Source organism: Polypterus senegalus, chromosome 6 (genome assembly GCF_016835505.1).
Source record: "Polypterus senegalus isolate Bchr_013 chromosome 6, ASM1683550v1, whole genome shotgun sequence".
NCBI lineage: Eukaryota > Metazoa > Chordata > Cladistia > Polypteriformes > Polypteridae > Polypterus > Polypterus senegalus.
Genome location: NC_053159.1, coordinates 163,184,168 through 163,202,629, shown reverse-complemented (window position 1 = coordinate 163,202,629; position 18,462 = coordinate 163,184,168). Strand labels below are relative to the sequence as shown.

The 18,462-nt window shown below is 36.0% G+C and overlaps 1 protein-coding gene across 4 annotated transcripts in view; it reads right to left on the bottom strand.

Moving 5' to 3' along the window:
• Nucleotides 1-18,462, bottom strand: part of LOC120531758 (protein TANC1-like) — a 539,293-nt gene that overhangs the window by 89,876 nt on the left and 430,955 nt on the right. For all 4 annotated transcript variants that reach the window (XM_039757454.1, XM_039757458.1, XM_039757456.1 and 1 more), the window contains exons 13-14: nucleotides 16,461-16,627; nucleotides 12,137-12,744 (exon numbers count right to left, since the gene is read on the bottom strand). In XM_039757454.1, coding sequence (XP_039613388.1) covers nucleotides 12,137-12,744; nucleotides 16,461-16,627 — 775 coding nt within the window. The remainder of the gene's footprint in view (nucleotides 1-12,136; nucleotides 12,745-16,460; nucleotides 16,628-18,462) is intronic.

The window sequence follows — 18,462 nt, the reverse complement described above, 5'->3', positions numbered from 1 at the left end:
TAAAAGCGAGTCTCCCTCTTTGATAAGCTAATTAACAATAAAATCCACAGAATAAATATACAGTAAACATATGATTTAAAACAATTTAAATTTCATTAAAAGAAAATAAATTCCAATGTTACAGCATGTCACAGATGTCCATATTTGGTTCAGTTCATACTAAGTCACACTATAAATAATAAACATAAACAAAATGTAATGGCAAAAAGTAAAGTGCATATTAACAAATGTTTCTCGATATTGTTGAGGATTACTATAACTCTTGAATATTTACAACATTCCTCCATTTAGTGATGAATATTGTTACTGTCATCAGTCTGACAATATTTTGAACCACCAGGCAGAAGGTAAGCAGGACTCCCCGTTGAGCATCCTAGATTTAATGCAAATTTAACTTGCGGAGCTGCAGAAGCGTCATGGTAACAGCATCAGGGATTCCCAATGACTTGCCTGCAGCAATGGTCTTCTACATTTGTCTGTTTAATCACTGTGATGGAAAAATATGCACTTGCATGTTGAAATATTTCTCCTTTTTATTCAATATAGAAAAAAGCATTCAAAAATATGTCTAGAGCAGGGCTGCCTGAAGGCAGTTGTTTTTGTCTTAAACAAGCAGTAATATCTAGACACTAATGGTGACTGTTAAATTTCTGCTTTTCCCATCTTTTTTTCAAAGGAAAAGTCTGTTTGATGATCATCCTCTGACCTCTTTGATGAGAACAGCATACTAAATGTTAAGATGAAGATCTGCACTGAGCCTCACCAAGAACTTGTATTCTGTTACTCATATTAAATAGGCCAACAATTAACTCATTTGATCTAGTCTGCTTCACCTAATATATCAAATAAATGTACCTGCATAGTCAGAAAATCCAATTTCTTGGTCTCAATCTATAGATAAGACATTTTAGCTTCAGAAGAACTAAACCACTGTCCCCTTTGTCTAGGTGAAGTCAGAAGTATAATATATACGCCACGAGACAGCCATGAGTGAATTTTTCTTAAAACCCAATGGGAACAATTAGACGGCTCACTGAGTGTCAAATTTCTGAAGGCGTCGATATTGAACTGTAAAGATCAGAGGGATTCTGAACTGCAAAATATGCACTTCAAGTAAACGGAGTGTCACACTCCATCAAAAGGACAATCGTTAAGACAGCTGATAACAAAGAGCCACAGTAGATGCATAATTCAGTACTCAACACACCCAAATCAACAAATCTACTTAGTAATACCAGTAGATGCACAGATGAGGTTGCACAACACCCTTCTTCTGACTGAGTGCATGTCTAAAGGAATTACCAAAGAAAATTAACACTACTGTCTAATTAGAAACGCAAAGATGTCATAACAAAATAACTGCAGCATTTTAACACATTGTATATCTATAGGCCATAACGTTCATCTGAAGTCTGTTTGTTGATATAATGTCATATAGTGATGCAACAACAGAAAGATATCATAGCAGACAAAGGCACTTCTCAATTGTGTGGAGCTCAGTAGCTGCGGTGGTCTACATGCGAGTGTGTTTGTCAGTCTCCACTGGTGCTCATTACAAACTGCTAATTAATTATTAAGCTTCAGTTACCTCATGCTACTCAACTCCTAAATGAATAACACCAATTTTAGTTTTTTTTATTTTCTCTCAGCATCAAGTCTTTTGTTCAGCATCTTTTGTACTTCCCTTGAAACCCCAGACGTGGTTTAAAACACATGGACTGGAAGAACTGGGAGTATGTATTTTAGGAAGAAGCCCTGTGGGAGTAGCCTTTGCAGTGCTATTCATTACACACTATTTGCATTTGAGAATCACGCCTGGCACCGTGACACTACTGTCCCCCAGCCACAGCCTGCTTACACTTCACCCACAAATTGAACGGTTGTATGAGCAACAAATGAGTAACGCTGGTAAGTAAAATGAGATGAAATGTGCTTTCATTAATATATGATATTCATCAACGGCATAAATAGTTTCTCAATATATTACTGTATGTGTAGCTTTTAAATATTTCCAAAAATAAGCCAAACACGAAAGCAAGATTATAGGCCACATTAGAGAAATTTTACTTACAGAGCAAACAATGTAGAGTATGGGAAAAAAATGACAAAAACAAATGCAGTAACTAGTCTGTATTATGCACACACACACTCAGTGCTATAAAACAAAGAGTGAGTACAAATTGTTCTAAACTGAGATCTTTAAAACTGACACAATCATATCTAAATCACTGAGAAGAGTGAAACACAACTTGTTGCTTAAGGATGTTAAGGAATACATATAAAAACCATTAGTACATTTATTTTTCAAAATGCTCTTCACATCAGAGAAATTCCTAAAGACTCAAGGCTAGTAAATATGATCAGAATGAATGCTGGTCCCCAGCAAAGCTAAAATGAATGAAATCTGTGTTCTTTTCTTTTTCTTTTCATGTTTTAATGATTTTGTGTAATATTTTACAAAATAAATATTTTTTAATGTTATGCTTTTAAATTGCCACCTACTCATGGGCCCCTTTTGCTGGATACTGTAAGTCAAACACTGGAAAAATCAACCCTTTGCTCTACTATTGACTCAGTCCTGTCTGTGCAGATGACAGCTGAAGTGGGATTTACAGAAAATCATATGCTGATATGCAGAGAACTGGAGACCACTTATGGTTAAATAATGACAAATTGCATAAATGAAAAAGACATCGCCTATTGTGTGAATTTCCTAAATAGTATCAAAGCTAAGGTTTCGATTAAAAATAAATTTTTAAGAGAGTGGAAGAATTAAATAAAAAAACACTGAAAAGTCAGAATGTAAGTATGCAGCTTATTAATAATGAATCAGACAGTTTGTCATAGTTGTTAAGGCTGCAGACTTCAGACCCTAAGATTTCAGGTTCTGATCCCACCACAGACACTGTGTGATGAAAAGAAATGTAACCAATTGTATCTCAAATGTTGCCTTAAAAAATATATCAACCAAATAAGTAAATGTATGATTGCAGACCTTGTAAAGGTCCTCTAAAATGGTCAATTGTCAAGCTGTACTGTGGCAAACAATAAAAGAAATACAGCAGCTTTTTTCCTTCAAGCTTTCAACTTCTATCTTACTGTTGACTGAGACTGAACTCCACAGTACCTGAACTATTTTAAATTCCATAACACAATGAAAACAAATTGAAACACTGAAAAAATTTCCAAACATGTTATGCTATGCCTTCATTTCAAAAGTGAGACTAATAAATCTTCCAGAGTTCGAAGTTCCTATAGCTAAAGGCTCTGCTGGCTAACAGTGCCATTATTTGTTCTTAGAATTTTAAGCAGGACTGAATATTGAGGATAACATGTATATTTGTATATACTGTATCGCTTTTATAAACCATTCAAAACTTTACATGTCAAAAAGATTATTTGAAAACCAGATCTAAGCTTAAATGTAAATCAGTATAATGGTTAAGTTATATGGTCATATTATTTGGTCGAACTGAGGATACTTACTGCTATGTGTTTTCATTTAACTAGACAGTAATGTTACCACAACAACTGACTTTGAGGGTAGGATAAATGAGAACATTGAGCCAAAAGATTTGGACACAAGCTAAGATTACCTCACTTATTACTGAACCTTTACTGAATCCTTCTCTTCTATTTTCAATTTGTAACAAAGACTTTGGTACAAGTTAAACACAGTTGCAATGAGCAGATGGCATCATGCACTTCATAGGGGTTACTACAGTTGGTAAACTGAAATGCTTTTTCACATTTTTTACAAGCAGTCTTTTGATCTTTGGATCCAAACCCCTGTATGTAAATAGATTTCCATTGTAATGGAGTTCATTTGGTTAGATGACCAGTCCTTTCCAAATGTAGGAAATCTAAGATTCTGTGGTTTAGCTATAAACAATCGACAATGTAGTTTGTCAAGCAGATGTTTCTTTTTTGAAGTATTAAGTGGGCTAAAAATGTTTACAAAACAAATAGGAGGCACAAAGGATCATTCAGTGAATGCTGCTGACAGTTACTGTGCTGTAATTTCATTTTTGCATATTCATAAGCAGATTTTCTTTTAGTCCCCATTAAGGCATTTGGAGCAGTTGGGAATCTCACTGTAAATTAAACTATAAAATGCACAAAAATGTATGCTGTTCAAATGTCTTAAGAATGTGTTCCAGTCTATTAAATTGCCATTAATGTCCATCAGTAATTCTTTTTTTTAAGTCAAAACTAATACTCCTATTTAGAAAAATATATTACCTTACGGTTGATGTTTTTGTCATCAACAAAATCCACGATATAACCTTAGAAGATAACATTCAAATGCCTTTATTGATTTTGTGTCAACTGTTTGATGCAGGTGCAGAAACTAGACTTCAGGATTAACTACTAAAAAAACAAATGGTGCATATATAAAAAAAAATTAGATTTCTTGATTTAATTATTGGGGATGTGTTTGCCTGAACTACAGGACTGTTTACCATTCACTGCTCTGAACATAGTGTCAGCATGATAATATCAGCAGGTAAGCTCCTATCACTAGATTGTTATCGACAAATTACAGGTGTACACATCATTATTTGTTCAGCTTTAAAGTGACCATTAATAGTAAGACAGTGATAGGTTTTGTTGGAAAAATAACTCTAAAAAAAAAGAAAACATGTTGAAGTGTATTTTCTTAAACAATCCTTGTCACAACAGCCCATACAGGGGTATATGTTTCCTGATTTTAATTGTATGTTATTTGTTACAATATTAATAGTCTCCCAAGTGATACATTTCTGCCAATATATATATATATATATATATATATATATATATATATATATATATATATATATATATATATTCCAAGTTTTATAAAAGTGCATTCTTTGCCAACTGAAAATTAGATTGTTTTATAAGTTAGGACTGCATTAGAAGTTTGAGCAAGAACAAAAATGCCACAGATGTTACATTGCATTTGAGAGTTAAATAAAAAGGGGGAAATGTCTCTGTATACAAAGTAAAAGAAGGGCAACTGTACCATCAGAAATAAAGCCAGAAAGCAAGAAAATCTGCAAATTTGTGACTAACATTAAATGCCTTTGGCGCTCTAATTAACAAACAAATATGTTTCATAAATTAAGTTTATTTTACAGAGCATATCAGAGTGTATGTATGTCTGCAAAGAACTGCAAAAACCAACTGTTTAGTTTATTTTGAATATGTTGCCTTTTAAATGTGCTTAAAATTAGTCCTGGGTTAGAATTCATAACATTTTTAATTTTGTATTTTGTAGAATGCAGTCTTTTCAAATTAGTGCATTAAAACATTTTTGAAAATTAAATTAAAATGTTCTTGAGCAATATGCTCTTGCTTTCCTTTCCTTACAAAACTGATATGAATAATGTTCGAGTGAAACATGTCCCATTTGACTCACCAAAATCATTTTGCTATAGAATGACATTCGTCATTCTTTAATCAAATATAGCTAGAACGTCTAATCCTAAACACTGGGATATATTCTCTAAAGGGACAGAAGCACTGACTAACTATTTTAACGACCTAACAATTTTAGACTCAATCGCTCCCCCTCAAGATACGCTGAAAAAAGGGAAGACCAGTTCCTTGGCTTAATGGCTGCACTGCACCTGTAGAATTGCTGAACGCCATTGGATGAAAGATAGTTTGGCTGTATCTAAGCAGATTTTTAAGAATTTAACAATTTCCAGGATGCAGTTGAGAAATCTAAATATGATTACTTCACTCTCATTCTGGGGTCTTATTTAATGCAATTAATGCAGCTATTTCTCTCCATTCAGAAATGGGATTAAATAGTACTGTTCTTTCATGTGAGCAGGTTCTTTCATTCTTTGTTAGCAAAATTGATACTATCCACTTTGGCATTGTTCCTACTGGTTATGTACTTCCTGTTGTTAATCATTGCATTATCTTGGAATCTTTTGACGTTGTTTCGCTTTCACAGCTAAAGAGTACTATTGACACATGCAAACTTACTTTTAGTCCTCTTAGTTGAAGCTTTTGATGTTCTGGGCCCATTTTTGTTAGCTATTTTATCAAAGTTTGTGCTCTAATTGTTAAGTATACAGTTGTGCAACCTTGTCTAAAAAAGACAGATTTAGATCCTGAAGTGTTAGCTAATTTTCGCCTGATTTCCCAATTGCCATTTCTTGCTAATATATTAGAAAGAATTATTTATAACCAATTGGTTGATCATATTAATTCCAATAATTTATTTGAGATCTACCAATATGGCTTTTGGCGTTTTCATAGTGTAGAGAAAGCTCTCCTGAAAGTATTGGTTGACATCTCTCTTATTACTGACTCAGGTAGGGCAGCAGTCCTTGTCCTCCTAGACCTTTCTCTAGCTTTGATACTATTGACTATGAGATCTTGCTTTTGAGGACAGAACATCTGGTGTGGTGCATAGGGGCTGCTCTTAGCTGGTTCAGGTCATATCTCACTGGGAAACACTTTTCAGTGTCTTTCAATTCCAGTTTCTTATCTACTGCTCCTGTTAATTGTGGTGTTCCTCAGGGATCCATTTTAGGTCCTATTTTCTTTTCTAGTTATCTTCATCCTATACAAAATATTTTCAGGAAATTTAGAATTTCATTTCACTGTTATGCTGATGATACACAGGTTTAAAATCCTATTTGTAACTCCACAATTAATCACCTGTACAAATTGCCTTATTGAACTAAGATCCTGGATGGCTGACAATTTTCAATCAATCAATCTCAATCAAAATAAAATGGAAGTGCTGATGGCTGGTCCCGATGCCAAAGTTCAAATTGGTTTTGAAATTCAAGTCTCTTTCGCAGACACCGTAATCTTGGTGTCATTTTTGACAGTAACCTCTCTTTTTAGGAACAGGTTCATTCTGCAGTAAAGAGCTGCCTTTTCCAGCTTCATCTTTTAGCTAAGGTCAAACCTTTTTATCTCTGAGGGATCTTGAGAAGGCTACTCATGCTTTTATCTTTTATTGGCTTGATTAATGTAACTCGCTGTATTCTGGGATCAGCAAATCCCTGATATGCAGGTTGCAGTTCATTTAGAATGGTGCTGCCCGTTTGTAGTTGGGCCAAGAAAGTTTGATTTCGTTTCTCCAATATTATCTTCTTTACACTGGCTGCCTGTTAGTTTCAGCACTGACTTTTACATTTTGTTGCTAGTTTTTAAATCATTACATGTATCTGCTCCTGCCTATTTATCTGAATTGTGTGTTTTAAAACAGCCACCCAGAAAGCTTAGATCTACTGGTCAGTTGTCTTTTATGGTCCCTCGCACCAAGTGTAAAACTAAGGGGGACAGGGCTTCTGCAGCTGCTGTACCTCGTCTGTGGAACTCTTTACCTCATTACATTAAGAAGTCACCTTCAATTGAAGTGTCAAAAATTAGACTGAAGACCCATTTCTATTCTCTACCTTTCAGTGACCTTCACTCATACTGATGGATGTCCTACTCTTAGTCATCTTCTTTCTTTTCTTTAACTCATCATTTTATTGCACTTTATTTCTATTTATGTTCATTGTAAGCTTTACTGCAAAGCACATTAGCTACAGCATTACTGATGTTGTTTTAAATGTGCTCTATAAATAAATTGACATTGACTTACTGTATTAAGTCAAATTTAGCCTGAAAGCTGACTGTTGACCGATTGTCTAATTCAACTCTTTCAAACTCAGTTTGCTCTTTGTGAAACAGACAGGAACGCATGCAGCAGGGTAGCTTAGTACTAATTCAGACTATGTGCAAAAAAGGAAATTAAGTGTGTGTGTTTAAAATCACTGGAAATACCTGCAAAAAGTCGTATCTTGCTGCAAAGCTGAATTTAAAAATATGTTGCGTCAGTTCTCAATTTTTTTGACCACAGCTATAATAAATAATAACATCTTTTATGCAACAGTTTCCAGTGACATATAATTTACTAGTTGAATAAACCGGGAAAACTAAAAGTAGTCTTTTAGTAATTTGTTGAAATGCCAAGGCAGTAATTGCATTATATAGAGAGTATTAAAATTACATTTTCTGCTTGTCTTTTTAATATTTTTGGCTAAAAGTCTGAAATAAGTCTTATTTTAGGTCAATAAATAAATATTCATCTATTATATTACCTTGCTGAAAGGGAAATACAACAGAAAATATGCATTTTGCAAATTTTAGCTGATAATTTGAAAAAGACACTTGCTAGATTTTTGCTAAGTCTGTAAATAGTTATCTATAGGAAAAGATGGATAAATGAGAAGGATTTGAAGACTGAAAAGGAAGTATATAATTTCAGTACTGTAGGTGGAAAGCACTGAAGGTGAAAGTGTGGCTTCACTACGGATTCATCCACTGACTAAGAAATATGCATTTTCTCTCCATATTTACACTGCATATCCAAATAAGTAGCATGTCAGTTAATTGGCAAATCTAAATTTTATGTGTGCTTCTGTATATGAATGGGCCCTGCAACGGACTGGTACATGATGAAGGGTTATTAACTGCTTTGTGTCTAATGCTGAAGGAATAAACTACAACCTGGACTTTGTTTAAGCAGGCCTAAACATGCATTTGCTGTATGTATATGTAAAAGAATAAATGGTAAAATATTTTGATACCTTCTGTCCTAAATGAATTTGCAGGACCATTCCTCGAAATCCAAACTGACCAATTACACAAGTATATATTTATACTGTATACAGTATATACACACATGCATACACAGGTGAAGTCACAACTAACATGAGGAACAGTGATTGAAGTAGTGTGTAAGGCAAAAATGATGTTATTCTGCTACATAAACTAATCTTTTGCCAAAATGCAGCCATAAAACAAGGCTAGCACAACATATGCATAACTATGTTAAATATATTATTATTATCACTCACATAAATAAATAAAAAACTGTGTCAATGTAAACATACACAAATATATATTTCATAGTGCTGCATAATGACAGATGATTAAATGAATTGCACATAAAATGATGGCAAAGAAATAGCACTTATTTGTTTAAAATCTAGCGGCACAAATGAATTATCATTCATTTATGGAGGTGGGGAGCTCATGCTGGACACATTTTGTCACAAAAACGTCAAGGATGTTTGCTTCTTGGAAGAAAGGAACATACTGGCCACTCAGACTTTCCATGTGGAATCCATGGCTCAATTAACATTCACAATTTTGCAGACAGGCATATTCAGCATGAACACGTGCTTTCGTTTGCTGGACATGTTCATTTGGCTTGAGATGTGATGTTCTACCTTCCTTTATTAGGGTTGCTATAGAAACTGTGTGTCATTCAGTAAGCAAGTGATAATGATGAATGTGCATGTTTGTAAAAACCTACAGCAATGTTCCTAATATGGAAATATCTACAGATTACAGCAGCTGGGAATTAAATAACAGAAAAAAAGTAAAATGTTTCTGGGGCTATCTGTGCATGAATCACCTAGAAGTAGGTTAATTTAGGCCACCTAATTGAAATGGTTGGTGTGCATTGAACTTACACACCTCTGTTTTTGCAAATTTTTTCCACTCACAAGTTTTTTTGGAGTGGTGTATATCAAGGAGAGACAACAAAAGTACTACATTACACACACACATATGTATATGTGTATATATATATATATATATATATATACAGTATATTCATGGCATTCATAGTCTGAATCACAGTCTGATTTTATGGATGGTTACCTACGAGGTAACGTTTGTGGTTGTTCAGCAAGTCGGCTAACATCCGCCACGGTGCCCTCTTTTCAGTTGCGAGAAGCAGATCATAGAATGGTTGAAATAGTTTACTGTCAAAAAATGCAAAGAGTACGCGACACGTGTTTCACCCTAATTCTGGGCTCATCAGGCGTACATACTCACTGTACCCCCTCTCGGGAATCGAACCTCAGATGTCAGCGTCAGAGGCGAAGCCTCTTACGTTGCGCCACGGCGTGTGGTTCATTTATTTGACAGTATGTAGATCGGTGTAATTATATTCATGTCATTCGTAGTCTGAATCACAATCTGACTGTATGGGTGGTTACCTACCAGGTAACACTTGTGGTTGGTCAGCAGGTACTGTCAAAGTACTGTTATTTGACAGTAAACTATTTCAACCATTCTATGATCTACTTCTTGCAACTGAAAAGAGGGCACCGTGGAGGATGTTAGCCGACTTGCTGGTAGGTAACCACTGTCACAGATGTCTGGGGTTCTTACCTGGCTGGGATGCCTGGAGGGACCGGAAAGAGTCATTAAGAGCTTCCAGGTCATGAGGGGGCAACCGCCCTGGAGCAGGAGAGGACCACAGGAGAGGAGGAGAGACTTTCCAACTCATTGGGATCCGTGGCCACCGCCAGGGGGCGCTTTAAGCCTCCTAGAACCCGGGAAACCTTTACTTCCGCCAAACTTGGCAAGATGGTGGAGGAACCTGCCAGGGACACCTGGAGTGCTTCCGGTGCAAAGGGCAGCAGTTCCGCCACACCAGGAAGTGCTGCCGGAATATCGTCACCAGCCACCTGTAGCTCATCCGGGCTGGAATAAAAGGTGCCGCCTCCTAACAGTCAGAGAGCTAGAGTTGGGAGCAGGACGAAGCTCCCAAGAGGAGACTGGTAGCTAAAAGACTGAGAAAGAAGGTTTATTGAGGAGATTAATTGCTGTGTACATTGTGTGGTGTTTGAAACTTTATTCCTGTGATTATTTGTGATTAATAAACGTGTGACTTTTGATAAAGATGTGGTTTCCGGGCAAGTCTTACACCACCCATACAAGCAGACTGTGATTCAGACTATGAATGCCATGAATGTAATTACCCCGATCTACATACTGTCAAATAAACGAACCACACGCCGTGGCACAACATAAGAGGCTTCGCCTCTGACACTGACATCCGAGGTTCCATTCCCGAGAGGGGGTGCAGTGAGTGTGTACGCCTGATGAGCCCAGAATTAGGGTGAAACACGTGTCGTGTACTCTTTGCATTATTTGACAGTAAACTATTTTAACCATATATATATATTAAATAGTATACCATATTTATTGTACTGGCATGAGACAAAAACAGAAAATACATCTTATCATTAATTGAAGCAAACTATACCATCTGCTACCAAAATAAAACTTGCATCATAAAACTTGGCTCCAAACACCTGGAACTCAAAATGTTATTAGATCTATAGTCAGGCATGCGATACACAGCACTAATAGTTTTTATCCCATAGCAATACATGTAAAGAGTATCTAAACACTGATTGACTGACAGCTAACCATTACCATCATGTCATATGTAACTGTAGTGTTTTTACATTATAAATTGAAAACTGAAGTAATTTGTCATATCTTGTGTACTGTTTTCAATACCGTGTGCTGAATATCTATCTATATATATATATATATATATATATATATATATATATATATATATATATATATAAATATATATATATATACTGTATCTTTTCTATGTTATACTGTATTATATAATGGGTATCACTTTATTTTTTGCTCCAATAATAAACTCACTGCTGTTAAGAACTGCTTTCATATATCTGAAATTGAGAGAAGACATTAAGACAAAAATTCCAAAATACTTGATACAACTGACATATACAAATCTGAACTTGAATTTTCCTTCATTATTTTCCCACCCTAAAAACAATGCATGATCAATGTGTTAATATTAAACTAGATAAACCAGATACTGAATCACATTTTACTCAGGACAAAACTGAGCCTGAAAAGATTCTCCAGGAAGATCATTTATATTTGCATGAAGTAGTTAAGTCATTCAAATTTAAAAAGGCCAAACGACACTATAAAACCTATGAAAAATGTCAGTATCACTCTCTTCCAGTAGTTGGAGTGCAGAGGTTGCAACTCAGAAAACTAATGACATCAAGGATACTGCATATTTCACACTTACATTACAAGGAAACGTTAAAGGCTATTCTGTCATTTTTTGCTTTGATTTTTGACAAATGAAAGTAGTGGCTCTAAAATTTATAGTTGCAGCCTCTAACCACAGGCCAGACAGAAGTCCTAGATTGAAGCTTCTGAACTTGGTATTCATCACAGCATATAGAACAAGTTGAACAGATCTCACTTCCTATACAATAGCTCATAAGAGATGCATTCAGATTGTCATTAGGTGTCTTTTAAGAATACCAACCTTGGATCACAAAGGAAGTCTGTGCTTTCACCATCTGCTCTCCAGACTAGCCACTCCCTGAATGAAGGATGGCAGAACATCCGTGTCTTGTCTCTCCTTTTAATCAAAAAGCATGATAGCCCTTCCATCCGCTGCTGAAAATCCTCCCAGTTCAATTCTCCACTTACAGAGCCTGCATTAATAGCCTGAAATATCTGTTCATCTGTCATAGGATGAAGAGAGGCCAAGGTTACGTTAAGGACTGGTAGCGTCCTTTCAAAGGCTGAGTTGGTGATGAACTTCATGTTGCACTGCAGAAGGTACAGCTCTGAAAGGGACACAGGTACCACCTTGTAGCTGGAGCTTTTAATGACCAAATGTCCCTTTTCAAAAAGGTCCAGTGTTAGCTTTAAATACAGATAGGAGCCCTGGCTACGGGAGATCAAGTGGCTGCCAACTTTGCTAACAGTGATGGGATCTGCCTTGCCATTCAATGATATGTTGTTCAATATTTCCTTGCTGCTGTTAATACGGTGCTGGATGTAGGTATTTAAGTCATTGTTCATGTCTTTGTTATCTGGGAAATCATCTAAAGAAATCCTGGAAAATGGTAATAAACTGGTGATCTCCTAAAAGAAAAAATCAAAAACAAAATGTTATGTAATGACAATCATTGAACCAAAATTTCTTTGTCTTTCTTCTCCTAAGTTCTTTGCCTTATTTAGACTAAGACCTGTAATGAAACTTACCTGGGGAATTAGGTTTTATGACCAAGTGGAATTGCTTTTTTGTTGAAAACAATGAATCACTGCAAAGGTCATAGTGAGTTGGTTTATCAGTTATCCTTTATTATAGGCGCTCTAAAAAGAATGCCTGAATTATTCAGCACAAGTACTTGCATGTGTGATGTACGATAAAACCCTTTCCTACTCCTTTTTCCAAGTTGCAGATGATTACAGCTCCTCTACTTATTAATTTATTATGTGGAAAATTGGGCTATGGAACAGTATTGCAACATATATTTACACTATGTTATTCTGAAAAGAACAAAATTGTGTGATTTTGTATACAGTATACCGAGATTGCAGCATTCTTGTTTTTATATTTACTTTGGCCTTGTCTAAATAACCATAAAAATATCTGCTATTCAAACAACATCAAATCCTCATGTCACTGTGTATCTTTTATTTCAACTACTGAATATGATTGAAAGGGCAATTGTAGGGTTCAGCTGGTTAGGTTTGATGCTTCTCCACAGTTCTAGGTTCATTTTCTCTTTTATGTCTCAATGAAAATTATATTAACCAAGATGAAAGCAGTTCAAAGGAATGAATTATAAAAATGTCCGATCTTGGAATGTAGACTGTCTGCCTGTTAAACTGGGGCAAAAGCAGTGCCCACTTTTAAATGAGGAATACATAAAAATGAGCCATTAGCATGCAATGGTTTCTTCTTTTTGCTACCTTGTGTAGAATTTTCAGATTGCAGTGTGGCATGTGGGAAGTTCAGAGTGACCTGCCATGCCAGTAAAAACACTGAACATTTAAATTAGATCAATGTAACATTGATCTCTCTCAATAAAAATCTCACAGAGCATAAATGATAAAGTACAAAACATGTAGATCTTATGGCATGCAGTCGTGCGCCCTTACCCAGCCAGGACACCCATATGATGGAAGGACTGGGGGAGAGGATAAATCCAGGGCAATACCTCCCCTGGAACACGAGAGAGCAATTCTCACTGGATTACATTGGGACCACAGGTTTGGAGCCACACCTGGAAGTGCTGCCAGAAGGGGTTCTGAGAGCACCTGGAACACTTTCGGGTGCACAATAATAGAGGCTGGCTCACTCCATTTGAGGAGCCAGAGTCATGAGGGGTGGGCAAAGCTTGCTGGGAGAGGAGTGGAGGTGGGAGAAAGAGAGAGAAGAAAGGACCATGTTTGGTTTTCTTTTGTTTTATTGTACTGTGCTTTGTAGTGGGGAGCGAAGAGAAAGCACTTCCCCACTTAGAATAAAATGTGTGTGCTGAACAGTATTTGAGTCTGCCTGTCTGTGCCGGGTAGAGAGGCTGGTACGCCCTCTAGGCATTACAATCTCAAATTGTCAAGTTATTTAACACTAGAATTACAGGAGCCTATGAAAAAACTTGTAGATCCGGGCCACCTTTAATCTGCTCGCACCTCTCTGTCAGTGTCTTTTGTCCTGTAAATGTACCGATAAAGACAAGCAGCAAGCAGCCTGGTATCCCACCCCCCCACAGCTGCAGAATGTGCAGAATGTCCTCCCAGCTCATGCCTTGATTGATTATCTGGGATTGAAGTGCTGGAGTTTTAGAGTGGAAATAATAGATCGTCTCTCCTTGCCCTTGCCCTGCAGGATCAACTATACCTTAAATACTGGTAATGTTCTCAAAAATGGCATCTGTATCTAGCTGCTGGCTTGTAATTAACAATGACAGCATTTCAAACCTTAACAAAACTGTATTGGTTAGGTGTCTGCAAGCTGGCAATTTTCTAACTTCCTACAGAATTCTCATTTACTTAAATTATTTCTATATATTTCGCATTTTTAATAATCAGTGTGTCTGTAACGCATTTGCATGTACGTGCTGCTGCAGTATTAGTGTGCTTCCTGTGATGGGCTGATGTGCAATATTAGGAAGATTCTTACCTAACATGAATTACAGATAAACTAGGCTACACAGAATGGTATTGTCGGGGTTTGAAATTAGACTTTATCGATAAAATTGAGCAAAACAAATGAAATTCACATTTCCATTTCACAATGCAATATTAAATCAACTATATTACAAAAATGTTATAAAAAGCTGCTTTATCAACACATTCAAATCTACTACCTTTAGTACCGACACTGGACTCACTAATTTGATCTCGATAGCCAGATGTAGTGTTGACAAATATGAATACTTTCAAATTTCAATCCTATGCCATCTTGTGTTATAACTTTTTATTTTATTCATTCATTTTTGGTCCCAAAAAAAATAAACAAAATATGGATCTGTGAGACTTATGTTTATGAATATGCCAGAAAATAAACTATGTGATAAATACCCAATGCTGTCCATTAAACTCTTAGTATTTACAGTACTTTCTAAGTGATACATTTCATTAAAGGAATGTAAAATATAGCATTGAACACATTGCATGTTGTCTTCCAACTGACAAAACTATACATCACTTCAGTTCTTTAAAGGCTGGTAAAATGTGTAAGTGTTTATGAATGGCTGGAAAATCTTAACAGCTTGTATAAATGTGGATAGAAGAATTGTGCTGGTTCTCAGCTTTTAAACAATTCTGGTGTGATACAGTATGACTGCATCACTGCCACTGCTGTTTACTTTCCCATTTGCGAAGAGCCCTACTGCTGTGACTGAAGCTCTAGTGTTAAGGCTAACACTCAGCCTAAGTGATAAGCTGTTTTTAGTTCAAGTTCACGTATAAGCACAATACCTTGAGAAACCCATGACATTCAGGAAGAAGCTTCACCATCTTATTTATTGTGGGCAGTGGGAAAAGAACATGAATTCTCAAGGTCATAACTTGCTAAAACTGCATGCTAGCACATGGTGTGGCCTTGTGCGTGCAACTAAAGAAATGGTATTGTACTTATGTGCTTTGGAGTGATGACTGCCATACAAATCAATGCACAAAATGAAAATCTAACTAAATGAACATGGCCATGACAAGCCAGAACCTATTCAGTAAAATCCCAATAAAAAGGAAGGGTTATTGTTTAAAGGGACCGTTTTAAATAAAATCTTTGCAGTTTCTAATGTGAAAAATGTAGTACTTGATTGGCATCATTTTATAAAATAAAAGGAAATGAATACAACTACAGTACTGTCTTAGAGGTACTCCTTTAGAAGTCAAAAAAAGTAAATTTATTATTACAATCCGATTGTCTTTTAAGACAGGGCTCCTAATAGTATCTAATTATTCAGAATTCTGTCAGGGTACCAAATATTTTTTCTTTAACATTTGTTTAAGTGAAAGTTGTAATTTTTCATGGCAAACGAAAAAAGTTTGCATATTACCAACACAGGCCCAGCACAATTACTTTAAAAATGTTGACAAAATAGGTATAAAGAAGAAAATACCAAGGCATATCTCACTTTATAAACAGAATCATGGAAGTATTATTAGACAAAAATAATTGCAGGAAGTGTGGTTCTTTTTTCTCAGACTTGCAATGCAGTCTCATTTTAAAATGGTAGGACATATAATTACCAGTAAAAAGAAACTGAAATAACCATTATTTTTAACTGATTTCAAAATCAAAGAGCAATTTTATGAGGGAAAGTGGCATCTTAGTAATCACTTACCAGTAGATTTACTCGTACAGTAACTATTAACTTCAGCCACAATGGAAACTTGGAAATAATTTTGGTTATAAAAGATGCAATGGTGTCCCCATAATCTGGCTTATGAAATTCAGCTTCATTTAGGCCATCGATCAAAATAATGTGGTCTTCCTCAGGAATCTTCTTTTCTGGAATATTATGAAGGCAGAAAGCAAATATTTTACTAACCACAGAACACATCTGACTGATGAACTATTTTATAAACAACAGATTATATCAAGGCTGTACTGAAAAAAGATTATTTCTTTCCATATTTGTGTTTCTCTTAAGACCACAATGTCAGAATATTCAACTTCACCTCAAAATAAAGGCCCAGAACTTGCCAACTTGCTGCTCCTGAAATCTTCCAAATTAAAAAATGGAAAAAAGAATGGTGGTAACTGAATGTAAGTTGGACCTCAGGAACTTCATTGATAGTCCATTCAACCCCACTGTCCTGCTAGCACAAAGATGTCTGTAATCCACTTCTGCTCCCATAACCCTTGTTGTCATTTTATTTTGGACTCCAAACTTTTGAGTAAAGGCCATTTATTTCACAAAAAACTGCCCTCCTCTTAATAATATATCCAATCACTGATTTTAGTCTTCATAAGTCATAAATAGATATTAAATGTTTTTTCCTTTATCAGAATAGAGTTATACTTAATTCTTAGAATGTTATTTTATGCACAGATTGCAATTTAATGTTAAATCTACAGAGAAAAAAAAAAAATCTCTGTAAATAAAAGGTTAAGCAATAATGAAATTTTGTGCAAATACAGTGATCCCCCACCTATCGTGGTAGTCATGTTCCAGACCATCAGCAATAGGTGAAAATCTGTGATATAGAAAGACCATATAAATAAACATTTTTTATATAGTTAAGTCTTAAAATACCCCTCCCACATGCTTTAAACACTTGTAAACTTATTAAAACACACTTTATAAACACATATGATATGTGGATGTTGGGCTAAGGATATGAGTAACATCTCTTTATTATAAAAAAAATCTTGGCAGGAAGACAAGACTTGATCTTCTCGGAAGACAATTTGACATCCCGCGAGAGACATTTTAACGTCACGCAAGACAAGGCAGTCAGATAGAAGGGTAGCTGCTGTACAGGCTTTTAAATGATCGACGTGCAGAGCGACAAGCAGAACAGGCATCTTGGCAGAAGCAGCACAAAGCCAATAGCTGATCCATCCGCTTCCCCTTAGCGTGTGTTGAGCTCCTCCCCTTCACATTGTGAGCAGGTGAAACGAAGTGGTAGGAGCGCAGTGTGCCTCCAGGGGGGTTGAGCAAAACGATCAAGACCAGATCATCTCAGAGAGACACTTTCACGACATGCAAGACTAGACATTACAATCTTAGGAAGCAAAACCTGTGATACGGTCACTTTTGCAAGTCACACCTTACTTACAAACAATTTAAAACAAGTTCACTGACATCTAACTTGTTGGAATACTTTTGGCAGACAAAGTTCAGGTGCTCCCAGCTCTTAAAACAATGACAAGCAGAACACTGCAGCAAGCCAGCAGATGATCTGAGCGCTTCTCCTTAGCATGTGTTCAGCCACCAATTCTCAGAACACTAGTAGCAGAGACGCAAAGTGGTAAAAGGACAGCTGTTGTACAGGCTTTTAAGTGATTGACGCAAAGTGCAACAAGCAGAACACACAGCTGGCCGATCACATCTCTTTAACGTGCATTCAGACCCCCAACCTTCACAATGCGAGCAGTGTTTTAAGTCCTGTGAAAAAGATTTAACCACGCCTGGGGAAGGAAATAAAGGACAAATATTGTTTTTATAAAAGTTTTAAAGTAAAAATGAAAATAATGCATATGCAACAATTCCCATGAAAATAACAATCTCTTTAAATTGTTTATCCGGTAAACCAAACCCAGGGGTGGGCAAGTGAAGCCCCCTAGTAATAATAATAATAAATCAATGATGTAGCAGGGGCGCGATAGCTGAACCGCGA